Source organism: Panulirus ornatus, chromosome 27 (assembly GCF_036320965.1).
Source record: "Panulirus ornatus isolate Po-2019 chromosome 27, ASM3632096v1, whole genome shotgun sequence".
Taxonomy (NCBI): Eukaryota; Metazoa; Arthropoda; class Malacostraca; order Decapoda; family Palinuridae; genus Panulirus; species Panulirus ornatus.
This window is the reverse complement of record NC_092250.1, coordinates 15,662,806-15,683,099: the sequence shown is the minus strand read 5'-3', so window position 1 is coordinate 15,683,099 and position 20,294 is coordinate 15,662,806. Positions and strand designations below refer to the sequence as shown.

The following is a 20,294-nucleotide window of genomic DNA, read 5'->3' as shown; positions in this document are numbered from 1 at the left end:
AGAGGCTCCTGGGTTGACCCCCCCCCTTACCTTCTACAGCGTATCCTGACGGCCCCCCCCGGGGGGGGGGGTCGTTGCCAGCGCTCCGCCGCCTTGGGGTAGGGGGATATATATATATATATATATATATATATATATATATATATATATATATATATATATACACTCGCCTCGGAGTGAACGCGAAGGGTTTGAGGAGAATTGTTATAATTGTTTAGACAGACTCGAATTTACCTTTTTGCTTATGTGTGTGTGTGTGTTTTTCGAGGAGTTTTTTTCTTTTTCCATTAGACGCAGCTCGTTGAACAACCATATGGTTGTTCGGAGTTAGGAGGGAGGGAGGGAAAGTGGTGGGTGGGGTGTCTTCATCGTAGAAAAGGGAAGGAAGGAAAAGGAAGGAAGGCCTTTTAAAGCCCCCCCCCCCCCCCCTCTTTTTTTTCCCAGAGCAAATGGCTTCGAGAGAGAGAGAGAGAGAGAGAGAGAGAGAGAGAGAGAGAGAGAGAGAGAGAGATGAAGAATATTTTCTTGAGATTTCTACATATATCATTCGATCAATATGTGGTTTTACGTGTGTCTTCGTAGAGGGTCCTTTTTCTTCGGTTATTTCCTAGTGTTTCATGGAGGATTGGATGTACTTTTTTTTGGGGTTCGTTCCCTTCCGTCATGTCGTAAGGTAAGATGGACGGTCCCTTGGCGATGCTTCTGGGCGTTGGTTGAGTCGCTACGGGGGAGGTGCAAGCGTTGGTTGAGTCGCTACGGAGGAGACTCGCGCGTTGGTTGAGTCGCTACGGAGGAGGCGCGAGCGTTGGCTGAGTCGCTATGGAGGAGGCGCGGGCGTTGGCTGTGTCGCTACGGAGAAGACTCGAGCGTTGGCTGAGTCAGTACGGAGGAGGCGCGAGCGTTGGCTGAGTCGCTACTGAGAAGACTCGCGCGTTGGCTGAGTCACTTCGTTGTGGACTCGTGTGAGTTCGCGTCAACTTCGATGCTCCAGCGGAACCTCATCTCCAGCTACTGCTGGTGGTGGTGATGGTGGTGGTGGTTGCTGGTGGTGGTAGGTGGTGGTGGTGGTGGTTGCTGATGGTGGTGGTGGTTGCTTGTGGTGGTGGTAGGTGGTGGTGGTCGGGTTACTTCGCGCGAAGGCCAGTGGAGTTCTCACACGCCGGTGTTCTGGTCATCTTCGCTAGCGCACCTTCGCGAAAGCGTTTTCAACTCTTTGCCTTCCTTCCTTTCCTCCCGCTACCACCTTTGACTACCCTGGCCTCAAAAATCACACGCCCTCAACAGCACCTCTTCTGAAGATGTCTGTCCATCAGTTTAGCGGTCGAGCTCAAGCGACGTCGCTCGCTTGAGCGGTCTTGTAGCCCGCGCGCGCTCGACTTCCCCTAAAGAGAATTCTTCAGCCATTTGACCCAAGTGATGCTGCTACGGGTCTGTCTCCTGTAGATGGAGGAGGAGGGGATTGGAAGGTAAAGTAGTTTGGGGATGTACTTTTCGAACTACGCTGCCCTGAGATGACGCTAATGTCTCTTAAATCCAATACATAGGGGTACATAGGAAGAAGGGAAAAAAGGAGAGGTCTAATGGTGTTTGACGAGGTTATCTGCTGGAGGACAGTACAACATGGGAAGGACAGATAACACAAGACCTGATGGTCTAAATACTCTAAGTATAGTGGTAAAAACAGGCTATATCACTCGTACTTGCGTTAGAAAACAACAGGGGAGGAAAAAAATATCTCATTTTGGAATTACGGAAATTCTCGGGTTGTGATGATAAATCCAGGTTGTATGACGTCTATATATATGAATGAGGCGACCAGCCACACATGAGTACATACCATATGTGAGATGTGTGTGTGTGTGTGCACTCTATCTTGCCGGCATGTTACTGGTAATTTGCCAGTTACCATCCCTTGTATCCCTGGTATTGTTTCGCTATGCTTCCCGTGGCTTCTGGGGATGAAAGGGTCATTCGTTACGGCTCATCACCCACTTGGGATCAAGGCCCCACCGTCCCATTGTGGGATGGGTGTGGCGTCTCTGCTTCGCCTGTTATTTTACGCACTGCTCCCGCCTTAGCGTAGCCAGGCAGAAGAGGGTGAGGTGGCTGTTGAAGTCACACCGTACGCAGTCGTGCTACTGTTGTGTCGTTGGCTGTGCGTCGCCCGGCGGGATAAGTGGCGACGAAGGAGTGGGTGTCCCAACGTCCCACACACACACACACACACACACACGCACACACACCTGCCTCGTGTGTGTGTGTGTGTGTGTGTGTGTGTGTGTGTGTGTGTCCTGACGCTTCTGCTACGCCTTGTGTCGTCTCCTGACGCTTCTGCCACGCCTTGTGTCTCCTCCTGACGCTTCTGCCACGCCTCGTGTCGTCTCCTGACGCTTCTGCCACGCCTTGTGTCTCCTCCCGACGCTTCTGCCACGCCTCGTGTCGTCTCCTCCTGACGCTTCTGCCACGCCTCGTGTAGTCTCCTCCTGACGCTTCTGCCACGCCTTGTGTCTCCTCCCGACGCTTCTGCCACGCCTTGTGTCTCCTCCTGACGCTTCTGCCACGCCTCGTGTCACCTGACGCTGCTGCCACGCCTCGTGATCCGTGTGTGTGTCTGTCTCATGAGCAGAACACACGCAGAGAAAAAAAAAAGGCGGCGGGTGGGGGACAGGACAACACCTCCTCTCTCTCTCTCTCTCTCTCTCTCTCTCTCTCTCTCTCTCTCTCTCTCTCTCTCTCTCTCTCTCTCTCTCTCTTGTCCTCCATGTTCTTGGGCAAATGCCTTCCCCTTCCTTCTCTCTCTCTCTCTCTCTCTCTCTCTCTCTCTCTCTCTCTCTCTCTCTCTCTCAGTCACAAGATGTCTCTTGCGTCCAAAATGCCTTCCCTTCCCTTCCCTTCTTTCTTTCTCTTGATTAATTAGCTCCCCTCGGCCTCAATTCCCCTGTCTTCAAGACCCTGAGTGAAAGCCCTCCCTTCTCCCCAAGATAACTTCTCCCTCTGAAGTAAATGGGTAGTCAGTCGTTCTTCAGTACAGGTGAATGGCTGTCGCCTTCCTCCCTTTTAAGAAATAGAAGAGAGAGAGAGAAAAAAAAGGAAAGAGATCATCTCTTAATTGATTTCCACCGGTTGGGGCTTCTATATAGACTCGCTCGAAACGTTCCCTTTTTCATAGCCACGACTGATGTCTTTGGTGTGATCTGCTGGCCCCTTCGACTTCTTGCAGCCGGCCGTCCACGCAACGCAGTGCTGGAGCCGTCCACGCAACGCGGTGCTGGAGCCGTCCACGCAACGCGGTGCTGGAGCCGTCCACGCAACGCGATGCTGGAGCCGTCCACGCAACGCGATGCTGGAGCCGTCCACGCAACGCGGTGCTGGAGCCGTCCACGCAACGCAGTGCTGGATCCGTCCACGCAACGCAGTGCTGGAGCCGTCCACGCAACGCAGTGCTGGGGCCGTCCACGCAACGCAGTGCTGGAGCCGCCCACGCAACGCAGTGGCATGTCCTCCCGCAACACATTTCTGTACCAACCCCCTCTCTCTACTGTAGCTACCTCCAGGGGGTGCTGTGTCCCCTTGGGGGTGCTGTGTGTCCCCGTGGGGTGCTGTGTGTCCCCGTGGGGTGCTGTGTGTCCCCGTGGGGTGCTGTGCGTCCCCGTGGGGGTGCTGTGTGTGCCCGTGGGGGGGTTGTGTCCCCCTGTGGTAGGGGGGCTATCAAAGGAATATCCCTTTTTACCCTAGAATGTTTTTTAAGTACTTTTTTTTTTTTTTTTTGTTTTTTTTTTAAGTATTCTTTTCATGATTTGCTTATGTTTCTGATTTTTAAGTACAATCGTTTGCCCCTTCCCGTGTTCGTTGCGGGTGCCAGAGAAAACGGAGTGTCGTACCGTCGTGTTCAGGAGGAGGGAGGAGGAGGAGGAGGAAGACTCCTGCATTGTGGCGTTTGGGGTAAATGTGAAGTTCTTTCTCCCTTCTTATTCTTCTTTGGCTTCGTATAGCCTTTTTATTTTTTTTGTGGTAGTTTTCGTCTCTCTCTCTCTCTCTCTCTCTCTCTCTCTCTCTCTCTCTCTATCTCTCTCTCTCTCTCTCTCTCTCTCTCTCATTGTCCGCTCGTAGGAGGGTGTGTGTTTTACTCCTCCGTATGTATCTTGCCCCCCCGCTCCCCGCGCCCACCCGCCTTTGAGGACCGGCCGCCCGTCGCCCCCTTTTGTATTTAAACAAACATGAATTTTTTTTTTTTTTTTTGGGGGGGTCCTTTGTTCGATGGAAACAACACCCCCCCTCCTCCACCCCTTCTCCAAAAAAAAAAAAAATACATCCTTCTTTGAAGCCTTTGTTTACTGGGCCTATCTCGTATGTGTATGTGTGTGTGTGTTCGTGTGTGTATGTGTTCTGGTACGTGTTGCTTCTTTATCTTTCTTTCTAAGGTGTTTTCCATGACGAGGCGCGCGCGCGCGGGCCTGTGTTGAGATGGTGTAATGTGTATATTTCTCTGTATATTTCCTTGGCTTGAAGATTAATCTAAAGGGTTTTAATCCCCCTTTTCACCTTGGCTCTGTGGCATGTAGAAAGTGTTTGATAACAGTTTTTTTAATCTTGTTTTCCCTAAAAGGCCTTATTTTTTTTACGAGAGTGTAACTAGGGTGTGTAGATAGGAAACTTCGTCATTAACTAAGGAGGGAGGTTTGGAGGGAAGGGGGGTTTTGGAGGAGGAAACAGCCTGCCGGTGTACCGCTAATGGTTCTATGCAAATGAGATCGCGGCGTAAGTGCCCCGTAATGTAGTTAGGTTGAAGTATATCAGCAGCGAAGGCGAAGGAGGAGGAGGAAGAGTGTGGGGTGTGTGTTGGGAAGAGCAGGATCCATAACATAGTAAAGGGGAAGAAGGAGCATGGGTCAGGTACTTTGGGTTTGGGCGCAAGGGGAAAGGTAAGGTAAGGAGAGAGAGAGAGAGAGAGAGAGAGAGAGAGAGAGAGAGAGAGAGAGAGAGAGAGAGAGAGAGAGAGAGAGACAGCATCCCTGGGCTTCGACGTGTGTCGTAGCGTCAGTCCTCCTCGTCCACCACCTCCTCCTCCTGCCACCTAGATAGCGTGAGGAGGTTTGGTAGATAATTACTCACAAGGAAGATAAAGGGAGCGAGCGACTCACGAAGCGAGGGGAGGGTGTTTTTTTTGATATAGACTTGCCTCAGTTTGATCTCAAAAGCAGCAAGCACTTCCCATGAACACACACACCCACACACACACCACACACCACCACAACGCGTACTTTCCGCCCCGCGCCCCGCTACGCAAGACCAGACCAGGCACAGAGTCGAGCGTCGGGGGTAATGCGTTGTCGGAGTCCAGGTTGAGGTTGGAGTGTGCGTCCACCAGTGGAGGCCTGCCACAGGGCTTGGCCCTAGAACCACTGATGTTCTTAGTCCACATAAGAATGACCTGCTCGTTGGAGACCACAGTTATCTTTCTCGTGTATAGACCTCAGTTACCCCTCTCGTGTACAGACCACATTATCCCTCTCATGTACAGACCACAGTTATCCCTCTCATGTACAGACCACAGTTATCCCTCTCATGTACAGACCACATTATCCCTCTCATGTACAGACCACAGTTATCCCTCTCATTTACAGACCACATTATCCCTCTCATGTACAGACCACATTATCCCTCTCATGTACAGACCACATTATCCCTCTCATGTACAGACCACATTATCCCTCTCATGTACAGACCACATTATCCCTCTCATGTACAGACCACAGTTATCCCTCTCATGTACAGACCACATTATCCCTCTCATGTACAGACCACAGTTATCCCTCTCATTTACAGACCACATTTATCCCTCTCATGTACAGACCACATTATCCCTCTCATGTACAGACCACATTATCCCTCTCATGTACAGACCACATTATCCCTCTCATGTACAGACCACATTATCCCTCTCATGTACAGACCACATTATCCCTCTCATGTACAGACCACATTATCCCTCTCATGTACAGACCATAGTTATCCCTCTCATGTACAGACCACATTATCCCTCTCATGTACAGACCACAGTTATCCCTCTCATGTACAGACCACATTTATCCCTCTCATGTACAGACCACATTTATCCCTCTCATGTACAGACCACATTTATCCCTCTCATGTACAGACCACATTATCCCTCTCATGTACAGACCACATTATCCCTCTCATTTACAGACCATAGTTATCCCTCTCATTTACAGACCACATTTATCCCTCTCATGTCTCTTGTGAATTTTAGAATATTATTTTTTTTTGGTGGGGAAATCGAGAGGTTGGGGATAGACCCGCCTCGCCTCGCCTGGGTGTTGGAGGAGGAGGAGGTGGTTGGAGGTGGCAGGAGGTGGTGGGAGGAGACCAGCGGGTTGTGTGGTGTGGATTTGAGACGGTTTGATGGGCTTGGCTCCTGTTTGATGGCCACTGCTCTCTCTAGGCACAGGAAGGCGAGCCAAAACACCCCGAGCTTTGTCACAGCATATGAAGGGCACGGCGGCATCAGCATTATCACTACCACAGCATATAACCAACAGCATTATCACTACCACAGCATATAACCAACAGCATTATCACCACCACAGCATATGAAGGGCAGCGGCAGCAGCATTATCACCACAGCATATAACCAGCAGCATTATCACCACCACAGCATATGAAGGGCACACACCAGCAGCAGCATTATCACTACCACAGCATATTAAGGGCATATCAGCAGCAGCATTATCACCACCACAGCATATAACCAGCAGCATTATCACCACCACAGCATATGAAGGGCACACACCAGCAGCAGCATTATCACCGCAGCATATGAAGGGCACGGGAGCAGCATTATCACCGCAGCATATGAAGAGCACACCAGCAACAGCATTATCACCACAATCACCATCACTCTTCACCTTCACCATAATCATTATCACCATCCTCACTTTCTCCCCCGGTGCTCTCAGTCACCTTCAGCGTCCTGTGTGTGTGTGTGTGTGTGTGTGTGTGTGTTCACCATCATCACTACTGAGGATTAGCACGGCCCATCACCATCATCACCATCATCACTATTACCATCCTCCTCCTCACCATCGCCACCATCACCATCCTCCTCCTTTCACCATCACCATCACCCCCTCCTCCTTTCACCATCACCCCCTCCTCCTTTCACCATCACCATCACCCCCTCCTCCTTTCACCATCACCATCACCCCCTCCTCCTCACCATAGCCATAGCCTGGCGAAGTTCAGCGCTGGACTAGCCATGCTAAGCCAAGCCTCCTCTCCCCCTTTCCCCCTTCTCCAGGTCACCACAGCCCAGCGGATCACGGTCCCATCACGGAGAAGTCGTCCGCTCCAGTTGAACTAATTAGCTCCGATTAAGGAGCCGTGTGTGTGTGTGTGTGTGTGTGTGTGTGTGTGTGTGTGTGTGTGTGTGTGTGTATGTGTGTGTTTTGCATGTCCGGGCGCGGAGGAGGGACACATACATTGGGAACCTCCTCCTCCTCCTCCTCCTCCTCACACACACACACTCTCTCTCGCTCTTTGAGCACTGTCTTCGTGACTCTCAATTTGACCTGACCCACAAAGTTGAGGTGGTGAAGGGTCATGTCCTCATTGCCCCTAAGGGCTGTCCAAGCCGACGGCGCCCTCAGGGCTTTAGAAAGGCGTCTGGTTGGCTGGGTGGAGTCGCTGTTGGCGAATACCCACATCAGTGGTTGGGCTGGGCTCCGCTCCCAACCCATGTTATGGTGTGACTTTCTTTAAATCCACAGGTGGAATTTTGGGAGCACAGGCCTCGCCCCCACCCCTGGCAGGATCACTCCCTCCTCTCTCCTCTCGCCGCCGAAGGCTGAGAGAGAGAGAGAGAGAGAGAGAGAGAGAGAGAGAGAGAGAGAGAGAGAGAGAGAGAGAGAGAGAGGAACGTCCGAGACCACGCCTTTTTTTGGCCCGTCGTCCACCCTGGAAGTTAGAACTGACAAGAGATGAGTGAGTTGCAGGGTCGAGAACGGGAGGTGAGGGATGAGGTCCCGGGAGAGGAAGGTGAGGGATGAGGTACCGGGAGAGGAAGGTGAGGGATGAGGTCCCGGGAGAGGAAGGTGAGGGATCAGGTCCCGGGAGAGGAAGGTGAGGGACGAGGTGGTGTTTTGGGGGGGTTGGATGAGGTCCTGGGAGATGAGGAGTATTGGATGGGAGTCTTGGCAGAAGAGGGGTATCAGGTGATATCCTAGGAGAAGAGGGTGTATTGGATGGGGGGGGGGGTCCTGGGAAACGAGGGGTATTGGCTGGCGTCATGGCAGAGGAGGGGTATTGGCTGGCGTCATGGCAGAGGAGGGGTATTGGCTGGCGTCATGGCAGAGGAGGGGTATTGGCTGGCGTCATGGCAGAGGAGGGGTATTGGCTGGCGTCATGGCAGAGGAGGGGTATTGGCTGGCGTCATGGCAGAGGAGGAGTATTGGCTGGCGTCATGGCAGAGGAGGGGTATTGAATGAGTTATTGAGGGAGGAGGTGGTATAAGATGAGGTCTTGAGAGAGAGGAGAGGTATATGTATGACAGATGTTAATGGAGGAGAGAGGAGAAAATGTATATTAGACCAGAGGAGAGACCCAATATAAATTACCAGGAACCGAATTGGCTTGGAACAAAATATGGCCCCAATCTTGGCCATTTCGAGCATATAGAAAGTAGGGTGTGAGGAAGGGGAGATAAAGATGTTAATCACAGCTCCTCAGGTGTGTATGTGTATGTGTGTGTGTGAAGGGTAGAAAAGTAATGAGAAGCGACAGAGAGAGGGAAAGGGGAAGGGGAGAAATACGAAAGAAATAAAGAGAATTCCCTGTCTTGGCTCTTCGAAGAAAGAAAGAAAGAAAGAAAGATATTCATTGGAAGAAATGAAGGGAAATGGTACAGATATAAAAATTATACTGGGAGAGGGAAGGTAAGGGGGACAGGAAAGGGAGATGTGAGGTGGACGAAAGGAAGTGGGAATGGACCGAAGACGTTGTGGGGTGATGCGAGGCAGGCAGGGAGGGCTTTGGAATGGAAGGTGAGGGCGTCATGTTAATTGGAACGTGGTCGTGGTAAGGATAAGGCTAATTGGAAAGGTAATTACAGGGGTACTGCTGTGCTGGTGGACGAGCGAGTTAAGGGGCCCAGGAGAGGGTGGGCACCGGAGGGCAAATCCTCCTGATATGAAAAGACCTGATGGTCTATGACCAGGTTATCTGCTGGAGGGGGTGATAACAGAAGACCTGATGGTCTATGACCAGGTTATCTGCTGGAGGGGGTGATAACAGAAGACCTGATGGTTTATGACCAGGTTATCTGCTGGAGGGGGTGATAACAGAAGACCTGATGGTCTATGACGAGGTTATCTGCTGGAGGGGGTGATAACAGAAGACCTGATGGTCTATGACGAGGTTATCTGCTGGAGGACAGTACACGGGAGGGACTGATAACAGAAGACCTGATGGTCTATGACGAGCTTATCTGCTGGACAGTACATGGGATGGACAGATAACACAAGACCTGATGGTCCATGACGAGGTTATCTGACATCATAATCTTATTGTGGAAGAAACCGAGCAGAAGGCAGCGTATCCATCCGCCACCCGCCGCTCCCTCTGGCTCAACAGCCGACAAGGGGAAACTAAACTAAAAACCGAGATATGTAGAAAGAACACTGCCATTGAAATTTTATGGGAAAGCATGAACGGGAAAATTCCCACACTCGAAATGCAGTGGATTTCTTGGTAGAAAATAGTTTCCAGTCTATGAAAAATCCTCTTTGTTTAAGAATGATCCTTTGCCTTTTTTTTTTTCCATTCCTTTGTGAAGCAGGCGTACGAAATGGTAACAGACCTTGGCATAGCAGAGGAGAAGACTTCATTTTCCCCTTCCCACCATCACCACTGACAGACATCCCCCCCTTCCCACCATCACCACTGACAGACATCCCCCCCTTCCCACCATCACCACTGACAGACATCCCCCCCTTCCCACCATCACCACTGACAGACATTCATTCCCCCCTTCTTCACCATCACCACTGACATGAACATTTGCTATGTACGTATGAATGAAAAAAAAAAATGCCCTTGGATGTGACTTTTTCCCTCCTACGCCTATAGCTCTTGGGAAGGAGTGACCTTGGCCAACATATAAGAGAGATATAAAGGCGAGATAAGCACAGATAACAGTATGCATAAACTGGGTTATTTACTGATATGGATTGATATCATGAAGGTGTTCGTCATGTGATATTATTTTTGTGTGTGTGTGAGATACGCTGATAGTTCTCGGGGGGGTAAAATGTATTCTGTAGTTTTATGCCAGCGTTCTGTAACTGCCCACGTTTGCGTATTCCATTTCGTTATCCCCTTTAACTTCATCCAGTTACGTTGCGTATGTAGATCTGTGGAGCAAGAATGACGGGCTGGGGTGTGGACAGAGGCTTCGAAGGAGGTAGACGTGGGAGACCCACCCACACAGCCTGTGGCAGTGTTAGGAATGGATCCAAAAGGACCCAACTCTCCTTCCTCGCAGTGGAAGGAAGGATCCAACTCTCCTTCCTCGCTGTGCATAGAAGGATCCAACTCTCCTTCCTCGCTGTGGAAGGAAGGATCCAACTCTCCTTCCTCGCTGTGTATAGAGGGATCCAACTCTCCTTCCTCGCAGTGGAAGGATCCAACTCTCCTTCCTCGCTGTGTATAGAAGGATCCAACTCTCCTTCCTCGCAGTGGAAGGAAGGATCCAACTCTCCATTCCTCAACTTGGTCACCTTATATATTTTTTTGGTATACGTTAGGCATATGACGGTCTTCATGGGGTTTTCGGCAACCCACGGGGGAAAAAGAGTTTGGGGGAGGAAACGGAAATGTCCACGGCTTCAGTGGATGTCCGGGGAAGGGCGCCGGGGTACTGCTGACTCCCTTCGAGGTTCGGGAGGGACAGCCTGGAAGAGGGTTTTCCCTCCCGCGGTGTGAGGAAGGGAAAGAGGGAAGGTAGAAGATACGGAGGTCTGCTTTTCGTGGATGGGTCAGTGACGCTCTGCTGTACGCGATCGCCTTCATTGCCTTTGCGAAAAGGACTTGACCCCGTGAGCGCACGACGGGACGACCCTCAGAACACGAAGGTACGACCCTAGTACACGACGTTACGATTCTTAGAACACGAGGGTACGGCTCTAGAACACGACGGTACGACCCTAGAACACGACGGGACGACCCTAGAACACGACGGTACGACCCTAGAACACGAAGGTACGACCCTAGAACACGAAGGTACGACCCTAGAACACGACGGTACGACCCTAGAACATGACGGGATGACCCTCAGTGCACGACGGTACGACCCTAGAACACGACGGTACGACCCTCAGAACACGACGGTACGACCCTTAAACCACGACGGTACGACCCTAGAACACGACGGGACGACCCTTAAACCACGACGCCACGACCCTTAAACCTCGACGCCACGACCCTTAAATCACGACACCACGACCCTTAAACCACGACGGTACGACCCTTAAATCACGACACCACGACCCTTAAACCACGACGGTACGACCCTTAAACCACGACGGTACGACCCATAAACCATGACCCTTAAACCACGACGCCACGACCCATAAACCACGACGGCACGACCCTTAAACCACGACACCCTTAAATCACGACGCCACGACCCTTAAACCACGACGCCACGACCCATAAACCACGACACCCTTAAACCACGACGGTACGACCCTTAACCACGACGGTCCCAGCTTGGGTAGGTTGGCATGCCCTTCGAACCTGCTCCTCAAGGAGCATGTGTGTGGACAAACGATAATTTCCCCTCAGTTTGAAAGAACTAAATGAATGATTACAGTTACGCGCGCGCGCACACACACACACACACACACACACACACACACACACACACACACACACACACACTCTCTCTCTCTGTATATATATATATATATATATATATATATATATATATATATATATATATATATATATATATCACTCACTCTCTCTCTGTGTATATATATATCTCTCTCTCTCACTCACTCACTCACTCTCTTTCTCTCTCCCCGCACAGATTGTTGGAGAAACTAAAGGTTAGATGCCCGAACGTCGACCACTGCAACATGGAAATGCAACGAGGCGACTTGGAAGACCACCTGAAGTACCGGTAAGTACTTGACCCACATCCCCCACTTTTTGACCTGACCCACCCCGCCCCCTCCCGTCTTCTCTTGACCTCCTGTTTTCGCGGGTCGACCCCCCGCTCGCCTGACCTCGCGCAAGGCGAGGAGGCATTCACACACACACACACACACACACACACACACACACACACACGGCAGCTCTCGCCCCTTCTCCCAGGTTACCACACCCCCATCAGGGTCCATCCTTCAGAGCCACGTCACATCATCTTCTGTCGCTCTTTCAGGACTGGTACAGTCTTCTGAATTCAGGCATAATGGTACTCTTTCTGAATTCAGGTGTACTTCAGATTTCATGAGTTTGTTGCCATGCCATGTTTGAGGAGGCTTCAGCTACGTCAGACGTCATGAATGAAGAAGGTACAGTCGATTTCAGGACTGTAGTAATGTGTCAGGTTGCTGAAGTTTTGGGGTGATGGTATTTCAGATTGCTAGAGCACGTCGCCAGATCATATTTCAGGAGACTGCTGTTGTATCAGTAGATTTCAGGACTGTACCACTACTGTGTCAGATTTCTGAAGTTTTCGGTATTCTAGACTTCAGAATATATGCTACGTTCAGTATCAGAGGTAAGGCTCTTCTAGATTTCAGAGGTATACTGTACAACCCTTCATATTTCATGAAGTGGTACCTGAAGTTTCTGAAGTACACTACCAGGTAAGGTTATATATGGTTCCATGGCGTTTCAGATTTCAGCAGCGTATGACATCGTCCGACTTCAGGAGTAATGTGTTGGGCGTAACTGTATACGCACAAATACGCACATTGGCCTGGTTTAAATGAATACGCTTTAAACGAGACCCCCAATATATATATATACACTTTATTCGTATTCATATAACTCCGCGTTGTACAGTTAGGTTCGGTAAAAACACTATCAGCTGGCTATGTGTTCTGTTCGGAAACAACCGATAGACCCCGTTGCTCACCATAGTGAGACGAAGGGTATTCGAGTACTTAGTATTTCGAATAGTTGTTTCCTATTATACAGTCCCATAGCCTAGCGGTTAGCATGCCTGCCTCTTGCACAAGGGGTCCCAGGTTCGATCCTGGCTGTTGGAGGTTTGTATGTTCTGTGAAGGTGCGCGTTCATATACACTTTATTCGTGTATATATATATATATATATATATATATATATATATATATATATATATATATATATATATAGAGAGAGAGAGAGAGAGAGAGAGAGAGAGAGATAGATAGATAGATAGATCGGAACTACTTCATATCAGGGGCACTACCATGGCTTGGATCCCTGAGATGCGTTAGGCCGCTGCTTCCCATAGTTTCTGTGTGAATGCCGGCCCTACGAGCATTGGACACTGTCATGCCTCCTTTTCCTCCCCCTCCTCCTCCTCCTTTTCCTCTTCCTCCTCCTCCTCCCCCTCCTCCTCCTCCTCCTCCTTCTCCTTTCCCCCGAGCAGCGAAGCTGTGGAATTCTCTTCCCGTCTTTCCCTCCCTTCTTCAAACCTCTCCTTCTCGCAGACTCACAGCCGCAAATACCAGAGGATCTCTTGTTTAATTTGTTCATTGTTTTTTTAGTAATATGAAGTTTCCTGTTCGCTCAAGGCGGCCTTGATTAGGGTCGTGTTGTTCCTCGAGGTCGTGGTGTCGGTCACTGGTCGTGGAAAAAGACAACCTGAGGAGCGATGAGGTGGGATCGAACCCTTTCCTTTGGCGCTGTGGTGGAAAAAGATAACCGGAGGAGCGATGAGGTGGGATTGAACCCTTTCCTTTGGCGCTGTGGTGCAAAAAGATAATCGGAGCGATGAGGTGGGATTGAACCCTTTCCTTTGGCGCTGTGGTGGAAAAAGACAACCGGAGGAGCGATGAGGTGGGATTGAACCCGTTTCTTTGGCGCTGTGATAGAAAAAGACAACCGGTGGGATTGAACCCTTTCCTTTGGCGCTGTGGTGGAAAAAGATAACCGGAGGAGCGATGAGGTGGGATCGAACACGTTCCTTTGGCGCTGTGGTGGTTAGAAAACTGCTCGTGTGAAGGGGTTCTACCCCACGTATGTTGCACATGTTGTGTCAAGAATACATCCATGTCTGGGTGAATGCGTATGATCCCGCGCACATAACTCGGGTACACACACATGCCTGCACATAATCTGTTATTCACGGACATACATGTGTGCACATGATCTGTTATTCATGTACACATACGTGTACGTATGATAAGAGCCCTTGTGGGTTTTTTTTCTCTTACTGAATTTAGATGTTTTTATCTGCCGGATATACGAGGCTGGAGATGGAGGATACACACACACACACACACACATTTCTTGGGTCAACAGGGAGGGTTGAGTGCGGTGGGAGATATGTTGGGAGAGCGGGAGAGTGATTGGATCTGGGAGAGGTAAATGTGGGAGAGAATGGAGGGTTGTGAGTGTGGCAGACGGAAGAGTGCAAAGGGGAGAGAGAGAGAGAGAGTGTGTGTGGGTGAAAGAGGGAGGAAGGGGTGGATGGAGAGTGTGGTCGATAGATATAGGAGTGTGTGGTTGATAGAATGAAGTAGAGTCTGTGGTCGATAGATAGAGGGGGAATGGAGAGTGTTTTGTCGATAGATAGAGAGGAGAATGGAGAGTGTGTGGTCGATAGATAGAGGGGGAATGGAGAGTGTGTTGTCGATAGATATAGAGAGAATGGAGAGTGTGTGTTCGATAGATACAGGGGAAGTGGAAGTGTCGATAGATACGGTGGGAGGGGTGGAGATTAATTAAGGTCAAAGTCCTGACGTATCCCTTAATTAAGGTCAAAGTCCTGACGTATCCCTTAATTAAGGTCAAAGTCCTGACGTATCCCTTAATTAAGGTCAAAGTCCCTGACGTATCCCTTAATTAAGGTCAAAGTCCTGACGTATCCCTTAATTAAGGTCAAAGTCCTGACGTATCCCTTAATTAAGGTCAAAGTCCTGACGTATCCCTTAATTAAGGTCAAAGTCCTGACGTATCCCTTAATTAAGGTCAAAGTCCCTGACGTATCCCTTAATTAAGGTCAAAGTCCCTGACGTATCCCTTAATTAAGGTCAAAGTCCTGACGTATCCCTTAATTAAGGTCAAAGTCCTGACGTATCCCTTAATTAAGGTCAAAGTCCCTGACGTATCCCTTAATTAAGGTCAAAGTCCTGACGTATCCCTTAATTAAGGTCAAAGTCCTGACGTATCCCTTAATTAAGGTCAAAGTCCTGACGTATCCCTTAATTAAGGTCAAAGTCCTGACGTATCCCTTAATTAAGGTCAAAGTCCTGACGTATCCCTTAATTAAGGTCAAAGTCCCTGACGTATCCCTTAATTAAGGTCAAAGTCCCTGACGTATCCCTTAATTAAGGTCAAAGTCCTGACGTATCCCTTAATTAAGGTCAAAGTCCTGACGTATCCCTTAATTAAGGTCAAAGTCCCTGACGTATCCCTTAATTAAGGTCAAAGTCCCTGACGTATCCCTTAATTAAGGTCAAAGTCCTGACGTATCCCTTAATTAAGGTCAAAGTCCTGACGTATCCCTTAATTAAGGTCAAAGTCCTGACGTATCCCTTAATTAAGGTCAAAGTCCCTGACGTATCCCTTAATTAAGGTCAAAGTCCCTGACGTATCCCTTAATTAAGGTCAAAGTCCTGACGTATCCCTTAATTAAGGTCAAAGTCCCTGACGTATCCCTTAATTAAGGTCAAAGTCCCTGACGTATCCCTTAATTAAGGTCAAAGTCCTGACGTATCCCTTAATTAAGGTCAAAGTCCTGACGTATCCCTTAATTAAGGTCAAAGTCCCTGACGTATCCCTTAATTAAGGTCAAAGTCCTGACGTATCCCTTAATTAAGGTCAAAGTCCTGACGTATCCCTTAATTAAGGTCAAAGTCCCTGACGTATCCCTTAATTAAGGTCAAAGTCCTGACGTATCCCTTAATTAAGGTCAAAGTCCTGACGTATCCCTTAATTAAGGTCAAAGTCCTGACGTATCCCTTAATTAAGGTCAAAGTCCCTGACGTATCCCTTAATTAAGGTCAAAGTCCTGACGTATCCCTTAATTAAGGTCAAAGTCCCTGACGTATCCCTTAATTAAGGTCAAAGTCCTGACGTATCCCTTAATTAAGGTCAAAGTCCTGACGTATCCCTTAATTAAGGTCAAAGTCCTGACGTATCCCTTAATTAAGGTCAAAGTCCCTGACGTATCCCTTAATTAAGGTCAAAGTCCTGACGTATCCCTTAATTAAGGTCAAAGTCCCTGACGTATCCCTTAATTAAGGTCAAAGTCCTGACGTATCCCTTAATTAAGGTCAAAGTCCTGACGTATCCCTTAATTAAGGTCAAAGTCCTGACGTATCCCTTAATTAAGGTCAAAGTCCTGACGTATCCCTTAATTAAGGTCAAAGTCCTGACGTATCCCTTAATTAAGGTCAAAGTCCTGACGTATCCCTTAATTAAGGTCAAAGTCCTGACGTATCCCTTAATTAAGGTCAAAGTCCTGACGTATCCCTTAATTAAGGTCAAAGTCCTGACGTATCCCTTAATTAAGGTCAAAGTCCTGACGTATCCCTTAATTAAGGTCAAAGTCCTGACGTATCCCTTAATTAAGGTCAAAGTCCTGACGTATCCCTTAATTAAGGTCAAAGTCCTGACGTATCCCTTAATTAAGGTCAAAGTCCTGACGTATCCCTTAATTAAGGTCAAAGTCCTGACGTATCCCTTAATTAAGGTCAAAGTCCTGACGTATCCCTTAATTAAGGTCAAAGTCCTGACGTATCCCTTAATTAAGGTCAAAGTCCTGACGTATCCCTTAATTAAGGTCAAAGTCCTGACGTATCCCTTAATTAAGGTCAAAGTCCTGACGTATCCCTTAATTAAGGTCAAAGTCCTGACGTATCCCTTAATTAAGGTCAAAGTCCTGACGTATCCCTTAATTAAGGTCAAAGTCCTGACGTATCCCTTAATTAAGGTCAAAGTCCTGACGTATCCCTTAATTAAGGTCAAAGTCCTGACGTATCCCTTAATTAAGGTCAAAGTCCTGACGTATCCCTTAATTAAGGTCAAAGTCCTGACGTATCCCTTAATTAAGGTCAAAGTCCTGACGTATCCCTTAATTAAGGTCAAAGTCCTGACGTATCCCTTAATTAAGGTCAAAGTCCTGACGTATCCCTTAATTAAGGTCAAAGTCCTGACGTATCCCTTAATTAAGGTCAAAGTCCTGACGTATCCCTTAATTAAGGTCAAAGTCCTGACGTATCCCTTAATTAAGGTCAAAGTCCTGACGTATCCCTTAATTAAGGTCAAAGTCCTGACGTATCCCTTAATTAAGGTCAAAGTCCTGACGTATCCCTTAATTAAGGTCAAAGTCCCTGACGTATCCCTTAATTAAGGTCAAAGTCCCTGACGTATCCCTTAATTAAGGTCAAAGTCCCTGACGTATCCCTTAATTAAGGTCAAAGTCCCTGACGTATCCCTTAATTAAGGTCAAAGTCCCTGACGTATCCCTTAATTAAGGTCAAAGTCCCTGACGTATCCCTTAATTAAGGTCAAAGTCCCTGACGTATCCCTTAATTAAGGTCAAAGTCCCTGACGTATCCCTTAATTAAGGTCAAAGTCCTGACGTATCCCTTAATTAAGGTCAAAGTCCTGACGTATCCCTTAATTAAGGTCAAAGTCCCTGACGTATCCCTTAATTAAGGTCAAAGTCCTGACGTATCCCTTAATTAAGGTCAAAGTCCCTGACGTATCCCTTAATTAAGGTCAAAGTCCTGACGTATCCCTTAATTAAGGTCAAAGTCCCTGACGTATCCCTTAATTAAGGTCAAAGTCCCTGACGTATCCCTTAATTAAGGTCAAAGTCCCTGACGTATCCCTTAATTAAGGTCAAAGTCCTGACGTATCCCTTAATTAAGGTCAAAGTCCCTGACGTATCCCTTAATTAAGGTCAAAGTCCCTGACGTATCCCTTAATTAAGGTCAAAGTCCTGACGTATCCCTTAATTAAGGTCAAAGTCCTGACGTATCCCTTAATTAAGGTCAAAGTCCTGACGTATCCCTTAATTAAGGTCAAAGTCCTGACGTATCCCTTAATTAAGGTCAAAGTCCTGACGTATCCCTTAATTAAGGTCAAAGTCCTGACGTATCCCTTAATTAAGGTCAAAGTCCTGACGTATCCCTTAATTAAGGTCAAAGTCCTGACGTATCCCTTAATTAAGGTCAAAGTCCTGACGTATCCCTTAATTAAGGTCAAAGTCCTGACGTATCCCTTAATTAAGGTCAAAGTCCTGACGTATCCCTTAATTAAGGTCAAAGTCCCTGACGTATCCCTTAATTAAGGTCAAAGTCCTGACGTATCCCTTAATTAAGGTCAAAGTCCTGACGTATCCCTTAATTAAGGTCAAAGTCCCTGACGTATCCCTTAATTAAGGTCAAAGTCCTGACGTATCCCTTAATTAAGGTCAAAGTCCTGACGTATCCCTTAATTAAGGTCAAAGTCCTGACGTATCCCTTAATTAAGGTCAAAGTCCTGACGTATCCCTTAATTAAGGTCAAAGTCCTGACGTATCCCTTAATTAAGGTCAAAGTCCTGACGTATCCCTTAATTAAGGTCAAAGTCCTGACGTATCCCTTAATTAAGGTCAAAGTCCTGACGTATCCCTTAATTAAGGTCAAAGTCCTGACGTATCCCTTAATTAAGGTCAAAGTCCTGACGTATCCCTTAATTAAGGTCAAAGTCCTGACGTATCCCTTAATTAAGGTCAAAGTCCTGACGTATCCCTTAATTAAGGTCAAAGTCCTGACGTATCCCTTAATTAAGGTCAAAGTCCTGACGTATCCCTTAATTAAGGTCAAAGTCCTGACGTATCCCTTAATTAAGGTCAAAGTCCTGACGTATCCCTTAATTAAGGTCAAAGTCCTGACGTATCCCTTAATTAAGGTCAAAGTCCTGACGTATCCCTTAATTAAGGTCAAAGTCCTGACGTATCCCTTAATTAAGGTCAAAGTCCTGACGTATCCCTTAATTAAGGTCAAAGTCCCTGACGTATCCCTTAATTAAGGTCAAAGTCCTGACGTATCCCTTAATTAAGGTCAAAGTCCTGACGTATCCCTTAATTAAGGTCAAAGTCCCTGACGTATCCCTTAATTAAGGTCAAAGTCCTGACGTATCCCTTAATTAAGGTCAAAGTCCTGACGTATCCCTTAATTAAGGTCAAAGTCCTGACGTATCCCTTAATTAAGGTCAAAGTCCTGACGTATCCCTTAATTAAGGTCAAAGTCCTGACGTATCCCTTAATTAAGGTCAAAGTCCTGACGTATCCCTTAATTAAGGTCAAAGTCCTGACGTATCCCTTAATTAAGGTCAAAGTCCCTGACGTATCCCTTAATTAAGGTCAAAGTCCTGACGTATCCCTTAATTAAGGTCAAAGTCCTGACGTATCCCTTAATTAAGGTCAAAGTCCTGACGTATCCCTTAATTAAGGTCAAAGTCCTGACGTATCCCTTAATTAAGGTCAAAGTCCCTGACGTATCCCTTAATTAAGGTCAAAGTCCTGACGTATCCCTTAATTAAGGTCAAAGTCCTGACGTATCCCTTAATTAAGGTCAAAGTCCTGACGTATCCCTTAATTAAGGTCAAAGTCCTGACGTATCCCTTAATTAAGGTCAAAGTCCTGACGTATCCCTTAATTAAGGTCAAAGTCCTGACGTATCCCTTAATTAAGGTCAAAGTCCCTGACGTATCCCTTAATTAAGGTCAAAGTCCTGACGTATCCCTTAATTAAGGTCAAAGTCCTGACGTATCCCTTAATTAAGGTCAAAGTCCTGACGTATCCCTTAATTAAGGTCAAAGTCCTGACGTATCCCTTAATTAAGGTCAAAGTCCTGACGTATCCCTTAATTAAGGTCAAAGTCCTGACGTATCCCTTAATTAAGGTCAAAGTCCTGACGTATCCCTTAATTAAGGTCAAAGTCCTGACGTATCCCTTAATTAAGGTCAAAGTCCTGACGTATCCCTTAATTAAGGTCAAAGTCCTGACGTATCCCTTAATTAAGGTCAAAGTCCCTGACGTATCCCTTAATTAAGGTCAAAGTC

General features: G+C 47.7%; 1 protein-coding gene across 7 annotated transcripts in view; it reads left to right on the top strand.

Moving 5' to 3' along the window:
* Positions 1-12,210, top strand: part of LOC139757598 (E3 ubiquitin-protein ligase LNX-like) — a 380,167-nt gene extending 367,957 nt beyond the window's left edge. For all 7 annotated transcript variants that reach the window (XM_071678233.1, XM_071678234.1, XM_071678229.1 and 4 more), the window contains one exon: positions 12,107-12,210. In XM_071678233.1, the coding sequence (XP_071534334.1) occupies positions 12,107-12,203 (97 nt within the window). In that variant the 3' untranslated portion in view covers positions 12,204-12,210. The remainder of the gene's footprint in view (positions 1-12,106) is intronic.
* Positions 12,211-20,294: the final 8,084 nt, after the last annotated feature.